Genomic DNA, 21,587 nt, shown 5'->3' with positions numbered 1-21,587 from the left:
AAACACACTGAATCTCCTTGGTTTGTCCTGCCCTGTGTGTACCAAGGTAACCATGTCATAGTTCATTCTTGCAATCTTGATCACCCTCATTTTCAACTGATGATCTTGCTTCCTCCATCCCTGATAATGGACACCAACTCCAGACAGCAGCTGCAAGTTCCTGCCACTGTTTTCTTCTGTCCCCCAGACTCATAAGCTCTTCTCAAGAATGGACCATGAAGATGCCTGCCTAGGGCTGACTCCTTCCATTGTCTCCTGCTTAGCTTAATATATTGTTCACATTTATGTCATAAGTTTTTCTCCTTTATGTGCTATCCACAGCCTTACATTCTGCCAACCATCTCACCAGACATGTAATTATTTCTTCCATCTTAAAATAGAAAGCCTTTCTGGATCTTTTTCCTGATACCAATTAATTCTTTGGTGTATAACTAAATTACCTAACTGTCCGTTTTTATACTCTCTTTCTTGAATGTGCCCATTTCGGGTTGGGACGCAGTCCCTTCATGCAGACTGCTCTCACCAGCACTCCGTTGGCTCCTGTCCACAGTGGACTGATTCCTTCTAGTCCACTTGCCCTTTCCACCCTTGCCACTGCTCCGTGTGAAACACTTCACTTGTGTCCGTTTCTCAGTCTCCAAACTTGTGTCCTTGTAGATGAATTTCTAAATGGTCTTATTAAATAAAAAAAAACACGGAGCCAGATATAGGGGTGAAAACCTGAGAGATCAGGAAAATAGGGAAAGCTACAGCTAACCTCACCTCACCAACTCTGCAGCTTCCAAATGAGAGATACTGCCTGTCTACCCACGTCTATATGCCTTGCTATTCTGCCATCTGATTTGCTCTCTGTCCAGCTACATCACTTCCTCTTCCTGCCCAGCTCTGTCACTTCCTGTCTGTACAGACCTCCAGACCTCCATGGTTAACAAGTGTTGGAATTTAAGGCGTGTGCCACCACACCTGGCTCTGTTTCCAGTGTGACCTTGAACTCACAGAGATCCAGACAGATCCCTGCCTGCCAAGTGATAGGATTAAAGGTGTGTGCTAACATTGCCTGACTTTTGTGTTTACTTATAACAACTGGCCTTTTTCTCTGATCTCCAGGCAAGCTTTATTTATTAAAGCACAAATAAAATATCACCATAAGTCCTCCTTTCCAAATTTCTGAGTATCTAAGTGTTCTAGGGCTCAGCCATGGAACTTCCCCCACACATTTCCTAATGACATGAGACCACCTTGCCTTCTACTTAAAACCTGTCTTAACTGCCTGTGTAATATGTTTATAACTCCTTACATTTCGTACATCTATCAAAATTGCCCTGTTCTCCTTGTTCATGGCCGTTTCCCTCTACTCCCCAGTTCTGTTTCTTTGTGTCCTGAGAACAGAGCAGGGTTCCTGTAAGGCCCTGTGCAGCTGTCTGTCATCTTCTCTTCCTGTTCTTCCTGTTGTTTGCAGGGTTCCGTTTGCACAGGCCTCCTTAGGGCCCCAGAGCCTTGTCTGGGGATGCTCAGGCTTCTGTTCCCAGACTGGGCTTCATCCTGATATACAAGCTTGACTGGGCCTTACACTTGACTTTCCTCAGCTGCCTGCATATGCACAGCTTTTCTGACGACTCCATCTCAATTTCTATCTTCTCCCTCTCAGGACTTTTCTCTCTTTCCTGTTTAATATTTTCTCTTTAGCAGTTAACACTTTCTAATGTGCTGAATATTTTATGTACTTTTATTTCTATCCCTGTTGCTAGAAATTAAATGATTGGCAAAGAGTTTTGTGTATCTAAATTTTTTTTAATTAAAATACAATTACATTATGCTCTTCCCTTTTCTTCTTCCAGTCCCTCCCATGTCCACTCTCTCCAGCTCCTCTTGTGTCCACCTCCTCACTGCCTCTCAAATTAACGGCTTTCTTTCTTTGATGATGATTATTTTACACACACACCCATAAATATATAAATACAATTTTCTGAGTCCATTCAGTGTTGCTTGTGTGTCTATGATTTCAGGGCTGACCTCCTGGTTTTAGGTAAACAATTAGGAAGCTCATCTCTCGGGAGGACTAGTTCTCCCCCTCTCGGCTGTCATAGTTGCCTGTACTTCTTTGTCTAGGATGATTCACTGATGACTGGCCACCCTCTCAGATATCTTTAATGTGCATTCAGAACAGTACCTCCCTTTAGAGTTTTGGGTTTCAGATTCTGTTAATGAACACATGTAGATGGTTTTGTCTACTATTCCAGCAAACTTGTCAGATTGTTTTAAACTACTAATAACCCTTCAGTAAACTTTGTTTATAACTTACAGAGTTTTGAATTTAAAGGTAATTTGCTGATAGAAGTTTTCATTTAAAAATGTGTGTACAATTTATGTAACTTATGGTAATTTCGCAGAAAATTTTTTATGTAATTCTGTGGGATTCTAGTTGTTTTACTATAGATATTCAAATCTGTGTCTTATATGAAGAATTTAAAAAATTTTTTTCTTCAAACTTCATTGCAATATGCACCAACATTTTGTTTTTTCATTCAGTGTTCTTTCTGACCGGAGCTGTTTAAGAGTCACAGCAGGTCCCACCTCATTGGACCTTGATGTCAATGTCCAGAGAACTCTAGATAATAACTTAGCAACTGAAGCTTATGAAAGAAGAATTAAGCGGCTGGAACAGGAGAAGCTTGAACTTACTAGAAAACTTCAAGGTAAATATTTTAATATTTTCCTTATTTGAATTGAACTTAAAGTGTTTCAAGCTGCATTACAAGGGATTGTTTTTATCTTCAGAAGGAGTCGTTTTGTAAATGGTAAAAAATGTACTATACAGAAAAGAGTATAACACCATTTATGTAAACGTCATACAATCGTAAACAACACAACGATGTGTTTTTCTATAGGTGTAGATATGTATGTGTAAATGTATATGGATGGGAGCATGGAACTGTCAGGGAAAAAGTACCCTTCTCACGCTGACATAACACTTGAGTGACTTTTCATAATAGCTATGGTAGTCCTTACACATCGTTACCATCACACTCTGTGGTGATTTGAAAGCACACTTTAAGCTTCTTCTGCACTTCCTTGTCTGGTGATTGTGATCTTTCTCTAGTCTACTCCGTGTCACAGAGCCCCGCAGGCAACGTTGCAGAGTTCCTTTACACCCTCCTTTCTCACTGGTGGCTGATGATTCTTCCCTTGCTCCCTCGCTCTCTCCTTTCCTTCAGAGGTTCTTGCTGTACTTGTGGAAGGATGCCTTGCTCCCTGCATTCCTCTCTCGTGCGTGTGTGTTCCTCAGTTAAAGTGTCTGCTGATTCCTAGAGTCGTCTGTGAGTTTGCTGCTGCCTTTGTTTTCTCTTTGACCATTGGTCAGTTCCTCTCTCGTGCGTGTGTGTGTGTGTGTGTGTGTGTGTGTGTGTGTGTGTGTGTGTGTGTTCCTCAGTGTTAAAGTGGTCATGATCTCCTGCCGTTCCAAATGCCTTATAACTTTAATTATATGACTAATGTGAGTGAAAATAAGAGAGACAATTGAGTTAATACTATTTCTGCCTCAGAAAATGTTTTCCCACTCTTTATCCAATCACTGTTTGAGCCTGAACAAGGCTGGACAGCAATCTTCATTAAATTCAATCCACCTCTAATGTCAGAAGTGAAGGGAGGATTAGGTAGAGCCTGGTCGGGTCTCTTTCTCCTTTGCTTGTGACTCTGGGAGATGTGTTCTCTTCTTCAGCCTCCTTGTCTTACTTTGCAAGACAGAAGGAGTAAGTAAATACCTTGGTGAGGAGACTGCCTCTGTCCCTGACTCGATGCAGATACAGCAGATACACTAATAGGATAAGAATTACTTCTCTAAGTAGTGTACTAGTCCCTACCCCCACATTTTCCAGAAGACTTGGGGGTTTTTCAGCATACTAGTCCTCAGTTTTAGGAGGCTAGCAAGATGGCCCCTGTTGACAAGCCGAACGACTCAGGTGTAACCTTGGAATCCATACGGTAGAAGGAGAGAACTGACTGTCGAAGACCATCTTCTGTCCTCTACATGAGTGCAGTGGCGTGTGTACCCACATGTATAACACTCCTCAAAAAAAAATTAAAATATCCCTCCGTTTAGGTCAAGCTGCAACCTGGCAAGGCTCCAGGTTGGAGCCATGAGACAGCCCTCCATCTTAGACTGCCTTACTCTTCTATGGGTCATTTTATTCGGCCTTTGCTTCACAGTTCCATAATGGGTTTACAAAAAATATTTTTTCAGTGCTTATAAGTTTATAGTTCAAAGTTATTTAGTATATTTTCACTTGTAGCAAAAGGACAGTAGAGTAATAGCCATTCCTGTTCCATTTCATTACAAATGAGAGCTTTCTCTACCCTAGACTTTGTGTGGTTTTGATGTTTGAATTCTTTAGTTCTTTTCTAAGAGAGTGTTGCTATTTTCTAAGCGAGTACAGTATTTGGGCAAAGCAAACTTTGCTGACTAAACTGTCTCCCAAGTCCTGAATTTAAGTGTCTTTTAAATAAACTAAAACAGTGGGTATTCTTTTCCAAACAAATAAAACAGGATCAATTTTAATATGTTTTGAACCTGAATAAAAATACTTTTTAGATACCAAGGTAATGATCAGATGTGTGATGTAATATATCTTATACTTTTTATTCAGGCTAAGAAATGCATAGCGATGACCATGCATGTAAGGTTCATGATGCATTTTATCTATGCATGTGGTTTGTGTTAATTCACCAAGAACTGCACTAAGAGGGACCTTATTTAGGAACCCTTTCCTAAGTAGCAGAAAAGCTGTTTTAGGACAAAAGGTGGTTTCATTTCTGATTATAAATTATTCTATGTCTTTTGCTAATACCTGGGAAATAAGCCTTATTATAGTGTTCATATTGCTTCATACATTTTATCTTCTATATACAACTTTAAGATAAATTGATCTCTATTTCTATCAAGTGTTTTAACTAAATTGATAAGCCAAATCAAAGGTTCTGTAGCTGGTCCTTTAATTTCCTATATAAAATCCAGAAGGTCTCCATGTGTATGCACTATGTAACAGTACATCTAAACCTTTCCTCATGTCTTATTCAGTTCTTCATATGTTATATGAAATGTGATTATTTGTAATCTCAAGATGATGGTCTCTGCTAGGAAAAAAACCATAAATGTCTGAATAGTTAATTCTTTGTCATAGTTGGTCAATAGTACTTCAAACCCCAAGTCTCATGTATTAGAAAGTTGAGTCATTCAAGTCTATGTATTTGGAGATCTTGCTTACAAACTTTAAAAAGATGCAATGGAACTGTATGCTTTCATGTGTTCTTAAGCTTTTTCAGTGAGTAGATGTTCTGACCAGATGTTTTGGAACTATTAAAAAATTTGTGTAGAGATATGTTAACATTAGTTTTAAAAACTGTAAGTCTCTGATTTTCATTCTTGAATTCTGTTTTCTTTTCAGAGTCAACACAGACTGTTCAAGCTCTGCAGTATTCAACTGTTGATGGTCCACTAACAGCAAGCAAAGATTTAGAAATTAAAGGCCTGAAAGAAGAGATCGAGAAACTAAGGAAACAAGTAGCAGGTCGCTTTCTGAGGCTCGTCATTACTTTAGTAGATTTTAAGCAATGGTTTACTCACACTAGCTGTCTGTTGCGTCCTGTTGATGTTATGAGTTGTATGACACTGAAGAAAAGGCAAATAAAAGTTAGTTCTGGTCTCCTGGAGTTCATAATTTGATCTGGAAAGTGAAGATGTGAGTCACCATTGCCACACAGGTGAAGGGGCTTTAGGGAAAGTAGTAAAATGTACATAGAGACTATATAGAAGGCACACCCACCTAGAGAGACCAGAGATGACTAACAGAACTACTAGTGTTAGAATTTGCCTGGAAAATTGTATAGATGAGTGTGAAGTAGATGTAAGGTTTGAAGAAGAGAAGGGTTGCTTCAGACAAGAGAATAACACATACATGAACATCAAGTAACAAATCAATTTCTCTTTTAGTATTGACATTACTGTGCCCTACAAAATTTCAGTATGTCGTATTTTCCTTCTTGCTCAAATGTTTAAAATCTTTTCACTGATTCAAATTGAGAAGTATGTCATTTACTTTGCGTGTTTGAAGAATTAACTTCTGTATTTCTCTAATCAGTTTTACAATACCCTTTGTAATTTCAGCTCTTTTAGAGTTGTTGAGGTTTGTTTTGTGCCTAAGATATGGTTATCTTAACCTATATTCCCTGGGCACTTGTGATGAATGTGCATTCCTGCTATTCTAGATGGTTTGTTTTATAAATATTTATTAGATCCTATTGGTGGAGAATATTTTTGAGGTTTTCTATAGTCATGTTGGTTTTCTGTCTAGTTATAGTATTCATTATTAATACAGGCATAATTCCCCTCCTGTTGAGCAGGCCTTAAGTCTAATTATATAGTTATTGGTTGCTGCCAAGATGTGAGTGCCACTCCTACACCCTTAGGAATATCTTGCATACTGGTCATTGTTGTGGTTTATAGGCATACTGATATCTCTTTGTTGCCAGGTGGAGCAGAAGTCTAATTCCCAATTTGTTCTCCACTGACACTGTGGAAACCTCTTAATCTTAACCAGTTCTTGTTTTTTTGTTGTTGTTGTTGGTGGTGGTGGTGGTGGTTTATTTTTAAAACACCACCTTTGTGAGTGTGTTTTGGCATCTCTTTGTAGCCTCAGGTTAGAAATTCAAATTTAGCTCCCATGGTTGACAGGGGTCAGCATGGGAATACAGAGGTTTCAGAGATCTGCCTGCCTCTGCCTCTTGAGTGCTGGAATTAAAGATGTGCACGACCATGTTATGTGTGTTTCTGTGATATTTAAGTCAAATATAACAGTAGTTTTCTAAGAGTTTTTTTTTTTTATTTATCTGTTGTTAATGATTTTGGAGAATGACAGGACGTTTCATGGTCCACTCAACATGATGCAAAGACCTAAGATGTCAAAGATCAACCTTGGGCAGTGGCTCCGAGTTTGTTGTTTTACCCCAATGGATATTAAAGATAGATCCTTCTTGTGCATAAACAGTGTGGAAACAGTCTTTATTAAGTATCACTGTGGAAAAGGGAGATGAATTTCCAAGAGTTGGGAAGAGTATCAAAGAATAGAAAAAGCTGTTGAATTTCCTTTGTGTGGAGTTTCTATAGCGCAGTGACAGAAACTGGACAAAGACAGATGTAATCTCTTTGGAGATTGGTTAATTGCCTGGGGCCATCAAAGGTTAAGTGAATAGAAGACCCATGTTCTCTGTGCATGTCCTCCTGAACCAACCAGGGAGATGATGGTGTTATGTTCATGCTTGCCCACACAGTTAGGAATAGTTGAAGCCCGCCTTTATTCATCTCTGAGTTTGCCTTAGTTATTGACCTTGACTGATTGCTAGCTGTTGAGCTAATTGAACACCATTACTACCTTTTGACCTTGCTGGTGTCTTGCTAACTATTCATTATATTAATCTTCATTTGTTTTCAGAGCCACTAAAAAGTAGCTAGAGTGTTATTGGTTAGCTCTTTATCTATGGGATGGTTTGGGGTGTCTTTCCTGAAATAGGTCCAGCACTTTAGAAGCCATTCTTTCTTATGACTTAGTCTATTGTAAGTTATTTGCATTAGAAACAATGTATTAAAAGCAAGAATATGCAATAAATGATAGTGCCTTCCATGTTTTTCCCAGAGGAAAAAGGTCTCATGGAGGCTAGCCAGCTTGCCTGCCATCTTTGGCCTTGCTTCAATGGCTTCCTCAAGCCTGTTTGTCTCTTCTCAGGTCTGCTTGGCTATCTCATACCCGTCTGCACTCATTCTAACTAATTTTCCTTAGTATTCCAGACTCTGTGGTTTTAGCCCTTAATCTTCCTTTTAAATCCAGCTGCTGTTCTCTCTAAAACATATGAAGAACTTGCAGTTTTTCATAGGCCCCTTTCTCTTAGTCTGCATAAGAGCGCTGTCTTCTCCCTCACTAGTAGACAGGGTGTCCGACAGCCCGTTCTTGGTTCTTGGCCTCAGCAGACCAGGCTTTGGGGCGGCTGTGTTCCCTTGTAAGTGTTGTCTTTTCTAGGTTGTCGTCTTCTTAAGGTCCACTTCTGGGCTACATGATAAGAAAACCTGGGAGCTCACTACTTTTGTTCTACAGGTCAACATTCCAGCTGGTCTCGCCACATTTCTTAGTCTTCTTACTTACTTATTCATTGATCATTTATTCACTTTAAAATGTAAGGTCCAAGATTTTTATTTGTTCTCAATGGGAAATATATCAGTTATAATGCCCAAAAAAATAGAAGTCACCGGAGTCAGCTTTTAAAGAGATGGATCTGTTGATGTTGCAGCTTCAATATGCATGCATGTATTTTCAGGGGATTCTCCTTGCCTCTAGGATAATGTAAGAATTTCTCAATGCTGATTAGAAGTCCTTCGTCACCATGCACGTATTTGTCTCTCTTCAGCTTTATTTGTAGTAACTACTCCCTTTTTATACCCTGATTCTACCCACGTCAGATTATTTTTAGATCCCATGTAATGCTTACCCTTCATACATATGAGCTTCCCACCTTCCATTTCAGTTCTCTCTCCTTTCACTTGTCTGTCTGTCAGCATCTGTCTGTCTTCTATCTGTGTATGCTTGTTGATTTGCTGGAAACATCTTTTTCATAACCCCCTACTTATCTATAACAGGTCTCAGTATTAACATATTTGTGTCTGTACCGTGTCTTCCCTCACTCACCACGGAGCACAAGCTCTTTGAAAACAGGAATTTTAAATTGATTTATGTTTGTCATTTTATCCACTAGTATGTTCAAGTCCCTATAGGATTATACTTGGTTCATTAGAAACCCAACTCAGTGTTTGTTGATGAATAAGTGAAATGCACTTCTTTGAACCCATCTCTACCCTTTTCCTAACATTTCTGTCTTGTTGTAACAATCCAGGCACGTCTAACGAACTTCATTCTCCACATAGCACACAGAGAGTGTCATCCTGTCTTGGGAAATGTGCTATACCAGCTCCTCCCAGCTTCCTTCCTGTGCTTCACTCCCACTGTCTTCTAAATCCCACACTTGCCGGGCTGCTCTTGATTCACATTTTAAAATCATTTCCCAGTGGCAGAATGAAATTAGTAAAATCAGTAAAAAGACTGTTGAGAGAAAGGGTTAGTCTTCTTGTTTTGGAATTGTTCTTACCTCACAGGGTTTCCTGTGTTGGATACATAGTAGTCACTCCTGTGTGCTCTTTCATTCCATTTCTCTAGTACCCCTCTCCCCTCCCTCCCTCCCCCTCCCCCCTCCCTCCCTCCCCCTCCCCCCTCCCTCCCTCCCCCTCCCCCCTCCCTCCCTCCCCCTCCCCCCTCCCTCCCCCCCCTCCCTCCCTCCCTCCTCCCTCCCTCCCTCCCTCCTCCCTCCCTCCCCTCCCTCTCTCATCTTTTAACTTTTTAAATTGTGGTAAAATATATCTACCAAAATTTGTTTTAACAGTTTTTAATACTTCATTGAGAAATATTGAGCATTTTCACATCTTGTACAACTGTCATCACCAGCTGTCTTTTTTAATCATCTCTAAATAGAAACAGAAGAAAACAATAACTTTTTCTACTGCCTCAAGGCCCTACTTTATTATTTCATAAATTTGACTTTTTCAGAAACTTCATATAGCAGAACTACCAGTATTCATTATTTGTATTTGGCTTATTTCACTTAGTGTAACGTTCTCAAGGATCATCCATGCTGTAGGATGTCTACATTAGAAATGTCTGCTTTCCACTTTTACAAAGCTGAGCAGTGTTCCATTAATTCATATAATAGATTTTGTTTTCGCCTTCATCTATCGTTGGACATGCGGGTGGCCTTTGCCTTTTGGCCATGGGTAATAATGCAGTTATGAACACAAATTTACAGTTTCTGGTCAGGTTCCTATTTTCACTGTTTTTGAGTATATATCCCGTAGTGAAATTGTGGATCATATATCTTTTTATTCTTTTCAAAGGAATCCCTGTTCCATTTCCCATAGCAGCTATACAGTTGTTCATGTCCACTGTTTAAATTCATGCATTTTTTAAAACTTTAAATAAATTCACTTTATTCTAATTAACTCACAAATGAAAACATCACACAACTAGTTGAAGGAAGCCCCTGGACCAGTCCCAATCTCTGTCCTTCTCGTTACACTTGGATGCAGTGAGACCAGCCATTCTGAATCCTTAGAGCCTTCCCAGGGCTTTAGGCTTTCACTGTCAGGTACTTTTCTGTTCTCTTATTCACTACACAAAAAGATCAAATTATGACAGGTGTAAAGTCTTTATTCAGAGTTGCATTCTTTATTCAGACATACATAAATTATTTGCTGGGTTCTAGGAGGTATTGGGCACTGGAGGCATGGTGGTAAAATTGAAAATAAAGCTATACCTCTTTTGTTGTTAGACGCAAGCCACTTGAAATACTTTTACATTAGAGCTAGAGGTAAATGCAAGCCCCTCAAGACCCGCTTGACTCCGAAGGAGAAAGTGTCAAACCCTCATCCTCATGTCCTGAAACCCTTCTCGAACAGGGTCTGTACATACACAACCCCTGCCAACCAATGACTGACTTCAGACTGACTTCCTTAGAGCCATATCTTAGAAAACTTAAAACCCATGATTTCTAGGGTTTTCTTAATATCTGCTTTTTTTCAGTACATTCTGAATTCTCAGAGGGCTGAGCCAACACCTGTTTTCCTACTGTATATATAGCGTCTATATCAGCTTCAGATACCATATAACAGATAGTAAATACACATTTGAATGTCTACAGGTTAAAAAAATGAAAATTTATGCCCTCTTTTAACTCTTTTGTATGAAATATAAAGATTATTTTGTTTTCTAAGTGAAATTTTTGTTATGTATAATGCACTTTTAAAATTCCCTGTTATTGCCCTGGTATTGGCAAATACATCCAAATCCTGTGTACTGCCTCCATCACTACTGACCTAGAACCAGCCCTGGTGGCTGCTCAGGTAATGGGCCAGCAATGATAAAAGAAGACCACCAGTGTTGATAAATTGTGACGTGAATCCTGGAGTGAGGAGAAAAATTACTGGATATGGGTTGCCATTTCTAAAGCGTCTTGATCACCATGGTGACCTTCTGATGGAATCTATATGTTTTTCCTAGATATTGTGTCTTCATTGTCTTCTTCCCTCATATAATGAAGGCGTTTATTACTCATGTTTTGATAAGACACTGGAAATATTAAAATGTCTCACAGTTTACTGATACAGATGTGAATTCTGTATAAAGATGTATAAATTCTTTAAAGGATAAATTACATATGTGGAGATGGATGAAATAAATAGGCAAAAGGGATTTTTACAATATGAGACAAAGAGAAAAATCACTCATAGTAACATCTCTCTAAAATCGTGAAGTTTTTATCTTGCTTATAAGTAAACATTGGGTTTTGTGAAGTTAGCAGATACATTTCTAGTGAAGCCCTAGACTACCCAAGTGCTTTATTTCTTGTATCTCTAAATGATAGTATGGTAGGCTTCAAAATAGAAATTAAAATTCCTAACTCTGCATGCAGTGTGTAAAAGAAAAGTTTGAATGTGGTTATTATGTTTTAGTCAATATTTGAAATGCTGGTTTTCTTTAGGTGAGTCCTAAAGGAATAGACTGATGCACATATTTACTGCTTTGAGTTTAAAGTTAGTTGTTAGCATTTCACAATAACATACTTGTAATGTTCTTAAGGCAGACCTTTTCTTCATAAAGGAGGATGAATGACAGCTATTTCCTATGAGACCCAATAGCCTGAATTGCTGGCGTCTTAGAGTAGACTATCTTCAAAATACTACATATAATTTATGCAAGTTGAGTATATGTCTTGATTTTAATAAATATAGGCTCATTTATATATTAGTTTAAAATAATTTAATAATTTTGATTTTAGAAAAAAATCTTCTTATTTGCAGTTATTTTCCAATTGCATAGTCTTCGGCACCTTATCCAGAATATGCTAAATCTGTCTTATATAATTTTCCCAAATGAAGAGAACTACCAATATGCCTTTTAATCCAAAAGATGGGGAAAATAAAAATTAAATTCTCTTTCTGAATAAATACTGCTCTTACTTGTTGTGCATAGCGATAGTCTATTTTCATTTGTTTAGGTTGTGTGTCTGAATCAAAGTTTTGTTTGTTTGTTTGTTTGTTTGTTTTAGACGTGAATCATTTGGAACAACAGCTTGAAGAAGCTAATTCAGTGAGACGGGAGCTAGATGATGCTTTTAGGCAAATCAAGGCTTTTGAAAAACAAATCAAAACTTTGCAGCAGGAAAGAGAGGAGCTAAATAAGGTATGCATGTATGAATGGATCATTAAAGCTGTTTCTACGTTTCATCCTTTATAATTAGAGCATTGGAAGTATTCCTAATAAATGACAATATATATTTTTCTATAGAAATTTAAAATGCAATTTGCATGATAACCTAAAACATTAGTTTTAAATGGTTTAATTTTTCTAAAGATTGATTTTATTTTTAACTGTGTGTATCTGTGTGGGGGTATGTGCACATAAGTGTAGGTGCCTGTTGAGGCCAGAGGCATTGGATCCCCTGGCACTGGAGATACAAGCAGTTATAAGTTGCCTAATATAAGTGCTGGGAACCAAAATTGGGTCTTCTGCAAGAGCAGTAGGTGCTCTTAACCACCGAGCCATCTCTCAACCCCCTATATTTTTAATAATTATTTTGGTGTGTGACATTCTTCATTAGCTGGTAATAAGGGAACTCAAATTCTTAAAGCTTTAAAGGTTAAAATCTTTTGTTCATTTGCAAAGTTAAAAGCTTTGACTTAGAAAGGAATGTTACTGAAAAAGACATAAGAAGAACAAACAGTAGAATCTAGTGTCAATAAAAATTTTAAATACAGATTTGAAATTGTAAATGATATTTAATTGTAGTCTTAATTTGTGTTTTCTAATTGCTAATGTGGTCATTTATCTTTGACACATGTTCATTTTTTTTCATTATAATTTGCTGGTACAAACACTAATAAGTTATAATTTAAAATCTCCTCCATGATTTATTTATTCATTCTTTAAATGTCATTTTCTTTTCCAAAGCAGCATGGGGGAAAAAAAAAAAACTAGATATTTTCCTAAGAACTTTGTGTAACATTTAAATGATACTAGGCATTGCAACAAAATTTCTTCATAACTAAGATTATATAACAACCCACTAGAGAAAGTAGGAAAAGGCTTGAACCACGTATTGGTAAGTACTGTGAGTGCCGTTAACAACAACAGCAAACTGGGCACTAATGGCAGTAGTAGATAGTAGTTTCTGGCACAGGAGAAATTGCATTTAATGATTTGATATACAAAATACTAATTAATGTAGAAGGAAGTCCTTCTGGGGGTAAATTATAAGTCTTAACTACCAGTAAGAAAGTGGAATTAAAGTAAAACAACTTTATGCTGATAAGGGAGTTATTACAGATGAAATTGAATTAGATAAGCACACTTTTAGATTGTACTTACTGCAGTTTTGAGTTTTGGTTTGTGTAGATTCATCTCAACCGAGGGGCAGTATAATAGCACATGGCATTTATGACAAGCGTTCTCTTTCCTTTAATAATAATGTAATATTAGTGGTTTATGAGTTTGTATGTATTGGTAGTATTATACAGTCAAATTTAGTTAACACAATGAACATAAAAATCCAGTACCTTGATTTTTTAGAAACAAGTCTTTGGGCAATTTTTAGTACATTTTGGTGCTAAAAATTCTGCTAGTATATTTTGGAAAGATGTAGTGTTGAAAGGAAACATTATACCAGTAAGATATAATAATGAAATAATGAATAAGTGATTTGGTTAATGGCCGCTGGCAGGAGGAAAAAAATGTCATTTTCTTTGCATCCTAACCAATGCTCCTTTGCTTTTGTCTTTTCTGTAATAACCATCCTGACAGTTGTAAAACGATGTCTAATTCTACTTTTGATTTTTCGTTTCTGTGGTGATTAGTTTATCTTGAATATCTCTTTCTGTAGCTGTTGGCTTTTTTTTGCATGTCTTCCACGGAGCACTGTCCACTTAGGGCCTCTGCTCATTTTTAATTAGTTTAGAAAGATTTTGTTTTTATGGTAATGCCGAAATGTTTCCCAGTATTGCAGTTTTATATTTTCCCATATAGTACAGAAGTGTCTGTGTTCAGTGATGTCTCATATGCTGCATTGATTTCTCCTAGTCAATCTCATCTGTATTGAGACTTTGGTCTAACACCATGTCCTTGTAGTCAGTTTACATTTGTCTAATTTTTTAAATGGTCATGTATCTTTAACTACATGTCTATTTGTCATTTTATGTTATTTCTTTTACAAAAGGCCTTTAAAATGTACATGTTTTTCTGTTTGGTTATCTTTTGTTATTTATAAGAATTCTTGAAATTTTCCAATGTCTTTCATTAAATGCGCAGGTTAAAGACACCTGTCAGTGGCTGTTCTGTTTCCTTTTGACTAACCAGAGCTTGTAAGTGTGATGTACGTTTGTCAGTACACTTAAGTCAGTGCATTTGCTGTCTCATACACTACTAAGAAATCAGAGGTTTAAAAAAAATCTCCTAAATTTTATCCTTAATTTTAAAAGCCTGGTCTTTGGTATTTCTGTCTCTACACATTGGAAACTCATTTTTGCTTACCATGTCGTCGCTGGGATCTTACTCAGTACTTCCTTTGGTCCCTGGTCCTTGTGATCTCTGTGGAAGAATCCTTATAAGACAGAGACACACAGCATAGGCTAGAAGATGGGTGGAATTTATTATAGCACACAATAGAATACCTTCACACATTCTCAAGGGATGAGAGTTGACAGTGGTCAGAGAGGCCATTGTGTCAGCCTACATTTTGGCAGGCTTTATACTTTTTCTGAAGGGTGTTTTCATTGTCCAGGTGACTGATAGGCCCATTTGGATTGGCTCTTCTGGAAGAGGATGATCATATATCTTTGTTATTTCTGAGAAGGCCTTCAGCAAGAGAGTAGTATTGTAAATTCTTAATGTGCATCTAACCAACCAGGGCCAGAGATATGACTCAGACTTCATTTTTTGACCAGTGATCAAAAGTCCTGCTACTGGTTATGAGGGAGGGGTTCATTCCTATTAAACTCCAAACCTGCTAATACCTAACTAGCTACCTGACACTGTTATAAGAATTCAGTTTTCCTTTTTCCAATATGGCTAACCAGTTCCTTGTGGACAGAATAGTTGCTCTTTCCCCAACTGCAATGGCACCTCCGTCACACAGCAGATTCCCTCTGAAGTTAGTCTGTAGCCCTGGAAAACTGGGATGGAATTTTAATTGAAATTGTATTTCATCACTGGTGAATTATGGAAGAGTTAACCATATTTACATTATATCAGAGTTCATGCATGGTTATCTACTGAAGTCAAATGATAATTATCTGCTCTGCTTTTATTTTTTTGAGTATACACATAAATAAAAGCATAGCAGATTATTATCATTTGTATCCAGTAGATAACATCAGTTTTTATCTTCTGCACAAAATCTGAGAACTAGTTACAACCCTTCAAGTGAGGAATCTATATTACAGAAGAGTAACCTCCAAAATGTTTGTCCAGGTGTTACTAGAGAAGAAAAACGCAATACTTCTCTCCACTCCTTTTTTTTTTTTTTCTGAGTCTCCTAGGAAGTCTGAAGAGAAATGTCTTGGACCTCTTCTCTGTGCCTTTGAAATAAAACTTAACTATTCTAGGCCACAGTTAAGCCCCAAATAACCAGCTTCACAAAAGAAGTCCCCATAGTCCAGGGCACGTGCAGCCTCACCTTGAAATGCCTCCAGAAGGTAAATGAATTTTCCCGCTATTGAAATTTGTTATGAATTACTTTCTATGACTCACATTTAGGAAAGGCCCCAAGTTTCAGTGACATTTGTTTAGGTGGGCTAACTGTGAAAAACATAAAAGCTGTTTCTGTCCAGTGCCACAGTCTTTTAATCCATGAATGTGATATCTTTCCATATATTTAAAGTTATTTAAATTTTATTATGTGGCTTGGTTGGTAGAGTGCTTGCCTGGCATGTACAGAGCATTGTGTTCAGTCTCCAGTCCTGCCTAACCAGACATGTTGATGCCTGTAACCCCTGCACAAGGGAGAGAGAAGCAAGATCAGAAGTTCAAGGCTGTCCTCGGTTATCTGGTGGTCATGGTCAGCCTAGGGTTCATGAGTCCCCATCTCAATAAACAAACAAACAAAATAGGCTCTTTCATGAATGTTTGCCTTTCTTTAAATTGTTGTTCTATTATTCATATTTTAAATATCTTTAAATTTTATGTTTTCTTCCTGGCTTGTGTTAGCAGTTCTCGTCTAATACTGCTAGACTCTTATTAGCAGGATATGTTTTATATTTTTTCAAAATTTTCTATAAATAATAACTGTTTTGCTTCTAACTTGGAGTTTTTATGGTTTCCATCTTTTGTAAGCTTACTGTATTAGCTGGGACCTCAGAATAGTGTCAAATAAAAATAGTAACATCAAGTATCAACCTGTTGATGATTTTAAAGAAGATGCCTTGAACATTTTACTGCTAATGCTTGCTATATGTTTTTTGTAAAATATTTTCCAGTAGGTCAAGGGAATTATTTTCTATTTTTATTATTTTGCTACTCGATTTTTGCTATTAAGAATAAGTATTGAGTTTATGCATTGTTCATTCCTATACACCACTTATATGATTCTGATTTAAAACATTGTATGGTGAATTATATTAACAGAGTTTTTCTAATATGAAACATTTTTTAGTTTGAATGATAATATGATAGCATAGGTCATGTTTATATAGAAGATTATGTTTTAAGTGCCATCCATGTATGTTTACACACACACACACACACACACACACACACACACACACCACATATATATATATATAAAATGTTTCATCTTCACAACAATCCATTGTTGTGAAGTATTATTTTTATTATTATTATTTTTATTATTCCTGTTTGACTAATACTAATACTGAATAGTGAGGTGTTAACTTGCTCATGGTCACTGACGATAGGAAGTGGTAGAGCTAGCATTTCTATATCTGTTGAGTCTAACTCAAAAGCTCATATCTAGGGATTTTATACATCACTGGAAATGATTTGCTCGTAATAAGGTTTTTTAATCACTTTCTATGAAAAGTTGGCCTACACTTTTTTTATTATTATTATTTAATGCCGAATGTCGTGTATTGAAGGAGGGAGGAGGTCTTAAATACAGGCTTACAGCACAATGGGAGAACCCTGGAGGGCAGAAGTTTGCTACCGATGTTTTACAATCTTGCATCTAAGCTGTTAACGCCCATTATGCAGGATATACAGACAAGGATCTTCCCTTAAGCATTCAGGAGGTGGAACCCAGCAGGGAATTAGCATAGGGAGGATATCAAGGTCAAGGTCAGCACGCAAGGCAACAGTTACCCAAAACGGGAGCCAGGACCCTACAGGTCCCCCTTTTACTAAAAAATGAACTTCTGACTTAGGTTGCGTGGGACGTCAGCAGGTCACCTTACCTATCATGGAGACGCCTGCCCAGGCCACACAGGCACTCTGTCTTAGGTTGGTGAGCGCCCCCCAGGTATTACCCGTCTCTGAATACTCATTATCATACCGGCTCAATCTTGTGTGAGCTGCAGAGTTAACTGCTGCCAAAGATCTCAAAGTCGCACTGGGCTTGCAATCTGTGTGTTCAACACAGAAAAGACCAACAGAAGTCCTATCCCACCCATAGCCAGTAGGCTAAAGGCAACTGAGCCATTACCTTTCTTAATGAGCCTTACTGCAAATTGGAGTCCTTGTAAGATGGTATCCCAAAAGCAAATGGAACTTGAGTTTATAAATTTATAATTTTCAAAGCCAATTGAAATGTATATAACTATTGAATTAAATTTATCATGCCCAATAGAATGAAAGATTAACTAACTGTGGTGGGTACTTTTGCTGCCAGGGTCTCCACTGTGCTAGCTATAGTAAGCAATTATGAAATGGTAATCCCAGAAACAGTAGCAGCGGTAGCCACCACTGCTATAACAGCAACAATGGCAGCAGTAATATCAAATTCTCTTCTGGAGCATGTGGGCATCCACTGGCATGGACACAACTCCAGGAACACGAACCACCAAGGCCCATTTTTCTTGATCCCAGCACGACTTAAGCTGGCAGCTCTTTTGGAGAATCCAGATCAACAGAATTTCCCTAGGCCCTACCCATCAGAGTCCCAGAGACCAGACAACTACCTTTCCCTGCTCCCCTACCAAAAAAAAAAAAAAAAAACCCAAAAAACAAACAAAAAAACTAACCCCTACGAACCTAACAACCACTGAAACCATAAGCACACCCTACACCAACTGGGAACAACTGGCCTACACTTTTTCTTGACTGTTTTTAATATGACATCACGTTAGTCTCAGAATGTGAAACAATGTGCTTCCTTCTTATTGGGACGGTTCTCTATTTCTTATGTGGACCCTCCGTAAAACCTGCCCTATTTCAGACTGTGTTTTCTGTAGTTGGATTTTTGTTGTTGTTTTTACTCTTTGGCTCTGTCGGGGGCCCACCACTCAGCTCCCAAAATGAATGTCTGGCCTTAGTTTGGCTTGTTTCTTGCCAATTTTTCTTAACGTAAATTAACCCATCTATCTTTTGCCTCTGGGCTTTTTACCTTTATTCTATATACCTTTCTTTACTTCTTACTCTGTGGCTGGCTGTGTCGCTGAGTGGCTGGTCCCTGACAGCCTCCTCTCCTTCTCCTTTTCTTGCTCCTTGATCCTCTCTTCCCAGATTTCTTTTCCTGTTTATTCTCTCTGCCCACCAGCCCTGCCTATCCTTTCTCCTGCCTGGCTATTGGCCGTTCAGCTCTTTATTAGATCAAGCAGGTGTTTTAGACAGGCACAGTAACACAGCTTCACAGAGTTAAACAAGTACAACATAAAGGAATGCAACACTCTTTGCATCATTAAACAAATGTTACACAGCATAAACAAATGTAACACATCTTAAAATAATATTCTACAACAGTTTCCCATATAGCCTTCAGGCAGCACCAAGTTTTAGTATATATGAAACAGTGTGTTGCTCTTTAATTTAGAAATTTTTAGTTTCAAATAATTTTTGTATTGATCATTTTTCTTCTTGACAAATTATTTTCTTATAAATGTATCTTAAAGTTTTCCCTATAAGAAATTTTTATCATTTTCTTGTTGATTTATTAGTTCATTGCAGTGCCTTGAAGCACGTCATTTGTGTATCTGTTTGAAATCTACAGAGCTTTGCTTCATGGCTTAGACTTTAGTGTTCTTTTTAAACTATTCAATGTATATCATTGAAAAGAGTATATATTCCCAAGACAGTGTGCAGACTTCTATACATAGAAAGCTTACTAGAACCTTTCAAACCCTTTTGTAGGGGGAGGGAATGTAAGACAAAGTCCCATTGTATAGCCCAGGATAGCCTTCTACTCAGTGCATAGACCAGGCTAACCTCATACTCACTCTAACCCTCCCAAATGCTGGGTTTATAGCCATGGGCTCTACTTCAGGTTGTCTTTAAGATCAGTGTTCTGCCTTGTTGATAATGATTAGGAAATTGAAAATCTTGTTGTGGTGATTTATTTTCTAATGTTCTCTAGTTTGGGCAGTTTCTTTTCAATGTGCTTTAAGACTACCTTACAGAATTCACTAAATGTTAGAATGTTTTGGCTTCCTGTTCTATTGAGTTCTGTGATTGCTTAGTAATATTCCCTATTTTTAACAATGCTTTTCTGCTAATACCTAGATTTTGTTTATCTGGTATAACAAACTACCTTTATCTGGTGAGTTTGGCCCTTTGTATCTATTTTGATTACTAATGTATATGGATATGTTTCTGTTTCATTTTTCCCTTGTGTTTGTCATTACTTCTTCTGTGTCCTTATTTTAACAAACTATAATTGTGCTAAAATGCGTGTAGTATAGTATTTCACATCTTAACCATTTTGAGGCATAGTTCATAGTATATGTATATTGCTCTGAAACTAGTCTCCAGAATTTGTTTTTGTTTTGCTAAATCATTTCTTATTATTTGTTTTCTTGTTCTTGTTTAATTTCCCACTACTTCTGGTATTTGGGTATTTGCATTTGAATTTTACTATACTTATTAACAAAATCTAAATATATTAAACTGGTCATCAAAATTCTTAAGGGTCTTTAATTCTGTTACTTACTTCCAATTTATTTGCGGTCTCCACAGATATTTAGTGTGTATATTTACTAGTATCTGTAAATCAGACATTTAACATAGTATAATCATACACATTTCTTCACATGTGTACCAGGATCTTAGTCTCTATTTCCCTTGTATTCCGTTGTTTTTCTAAAACTGTTTTCCTTCTCCCTGAAATAAAGGTTTAAAGCTTCCTTTAATGCAGATCTGGTAGTGGTAAGCTCTATCAGTTTTTGCCATACTTCAGAAGTAATTTTTCTAGATATAAAGCATCATTTTCTTGTCTTTTTGAGTGTTTTCCCACTCTTTCTGTTACTACTTGTCTCTTTTGAGTTTGACCTATTTTTGTTTTTCTGAAAGTAGACTATAAATGATTTGCTCCCACCCCAAATCTGTTTTTTAATGTATTCAATCTGTGGGGGGGGAATATGTGTGCACATGTGTCTGTATGCCTGGGTGCACCTGCTGTGGCATGGGTGTAGAGGTCAGATTAGCAATGTGCAGAAGTCAGTTCTGTCCACCTTGCAGGACCCAGGGGTCAAGCACAGCGCCTTAACACACTGAACCATCCCACTGGCCTCCCAAATCCCTTATTTCTTTATCTATTTTTAATTTTACATGTATGAGTGTTTAGCCGGCACTCTTTGTATGCCTAGTGCCCAAGGAAGCTCGAAGAGGGCATAATTTCTCCTGGAATTGGAGTTCCAGATGGTCGTGAACTGGCCTACATGGGTGCTGGAAGTCAAACCCAGGTCCTCTGGATAACCGCCCAGTGTTCTTCGCTGCTGAGCCATCTCAATTTCTTTTATTTTTGTAGTGTTATCCACTTTCATTTTTACACATTTCTGGGTTTAGGTCTGAATTTCTTTTTCTTGCTTCATAAATATAAAGATTCCTATATTACATATGTGTGTGCTTTTAATTTTGATGCATGTTTCTTTAATGCCTAAATGTCCTACAGATTCTTTAATAAACCTGTGTGATAGTTTTTGTTAGTCTTTTCTCATTTCCCAGTTTTTGTGATAACTCCTTTTATTTCTTCCAATGTCTCACACATACCAGTCTTATGCCGGTATCTCATGCTGCCCAAATACTTCTGGTGTTTCTTTTTGTTTCCTTTGTTGCCATTGATTTTCTTGTAGTGATTTGGTTCTTTGGGTCTTTGGAAATCTGTGGATATGGGCTCATGTTTATTTGCTGTTAATGTTTGAATAAGCCAAAGTTCCTTGACATTCCTTCCTCCAGTTACACTGACCTGAGTCTCAAAGCACCTCTAAGTCAGTAATCTCAGATTTAGGGAGGTTTCTCCTTGTTATTGGTCTAGGGCTTATTCTCCTCAGTAAGAAAAGGGCA

The 21,587-nt window shown here is 37.6% G+C and overlaps 1 protein-coding gene across 9 annotated transcripts in view; it reads left to right on the top strand.

Moving 5' to 3' along the window:
- The window catches only part of Cdc42bpa (CDC42 binding protein kinase alpha), a 205,110-nt gene that overhangs the window by 106,448 nt on the left and 77,075 nt on the right, over positions 1–21,587 (top strand). For all 9 annotated transcript variants that reach the window (XM_059280686.1, XM_059280685.1, XM_059280679.1 and 6 more), the window contains 3 exons: positions 2,530–2,696; positions 5,442–5,564; positions 12,196–12,329. In XM_059280686.1, the coding sequence (XP_059136669.1) occupies positions 2,530–2,696; positions 5,442–5,564; positions 12,196–12,329 (424 nt within the window). The remainder of the gene's footprint in view (positions 1–2,529; positions 2,697–5,441; positions 5,565–12,195; positions 12,330–21,587) is intronic.

Source organism: Peromyscus eremicus, chromosome 15 (assembly GCF_949786415.1).
Source record: "Peromyscus eremicus chromosome 15, PerEre_H2_v1, whole genome shotgun sequence".
Classification (NCBI taxonomy): Eukaryota; Metazoa; Chordata; class Mammalia; order Rodentia; family Cricetidae; genus Peromyscus; species Peromyscus eremicus.
This window is presented reverse-complemented; position numbering and strand designations above follow the sequence as displayed.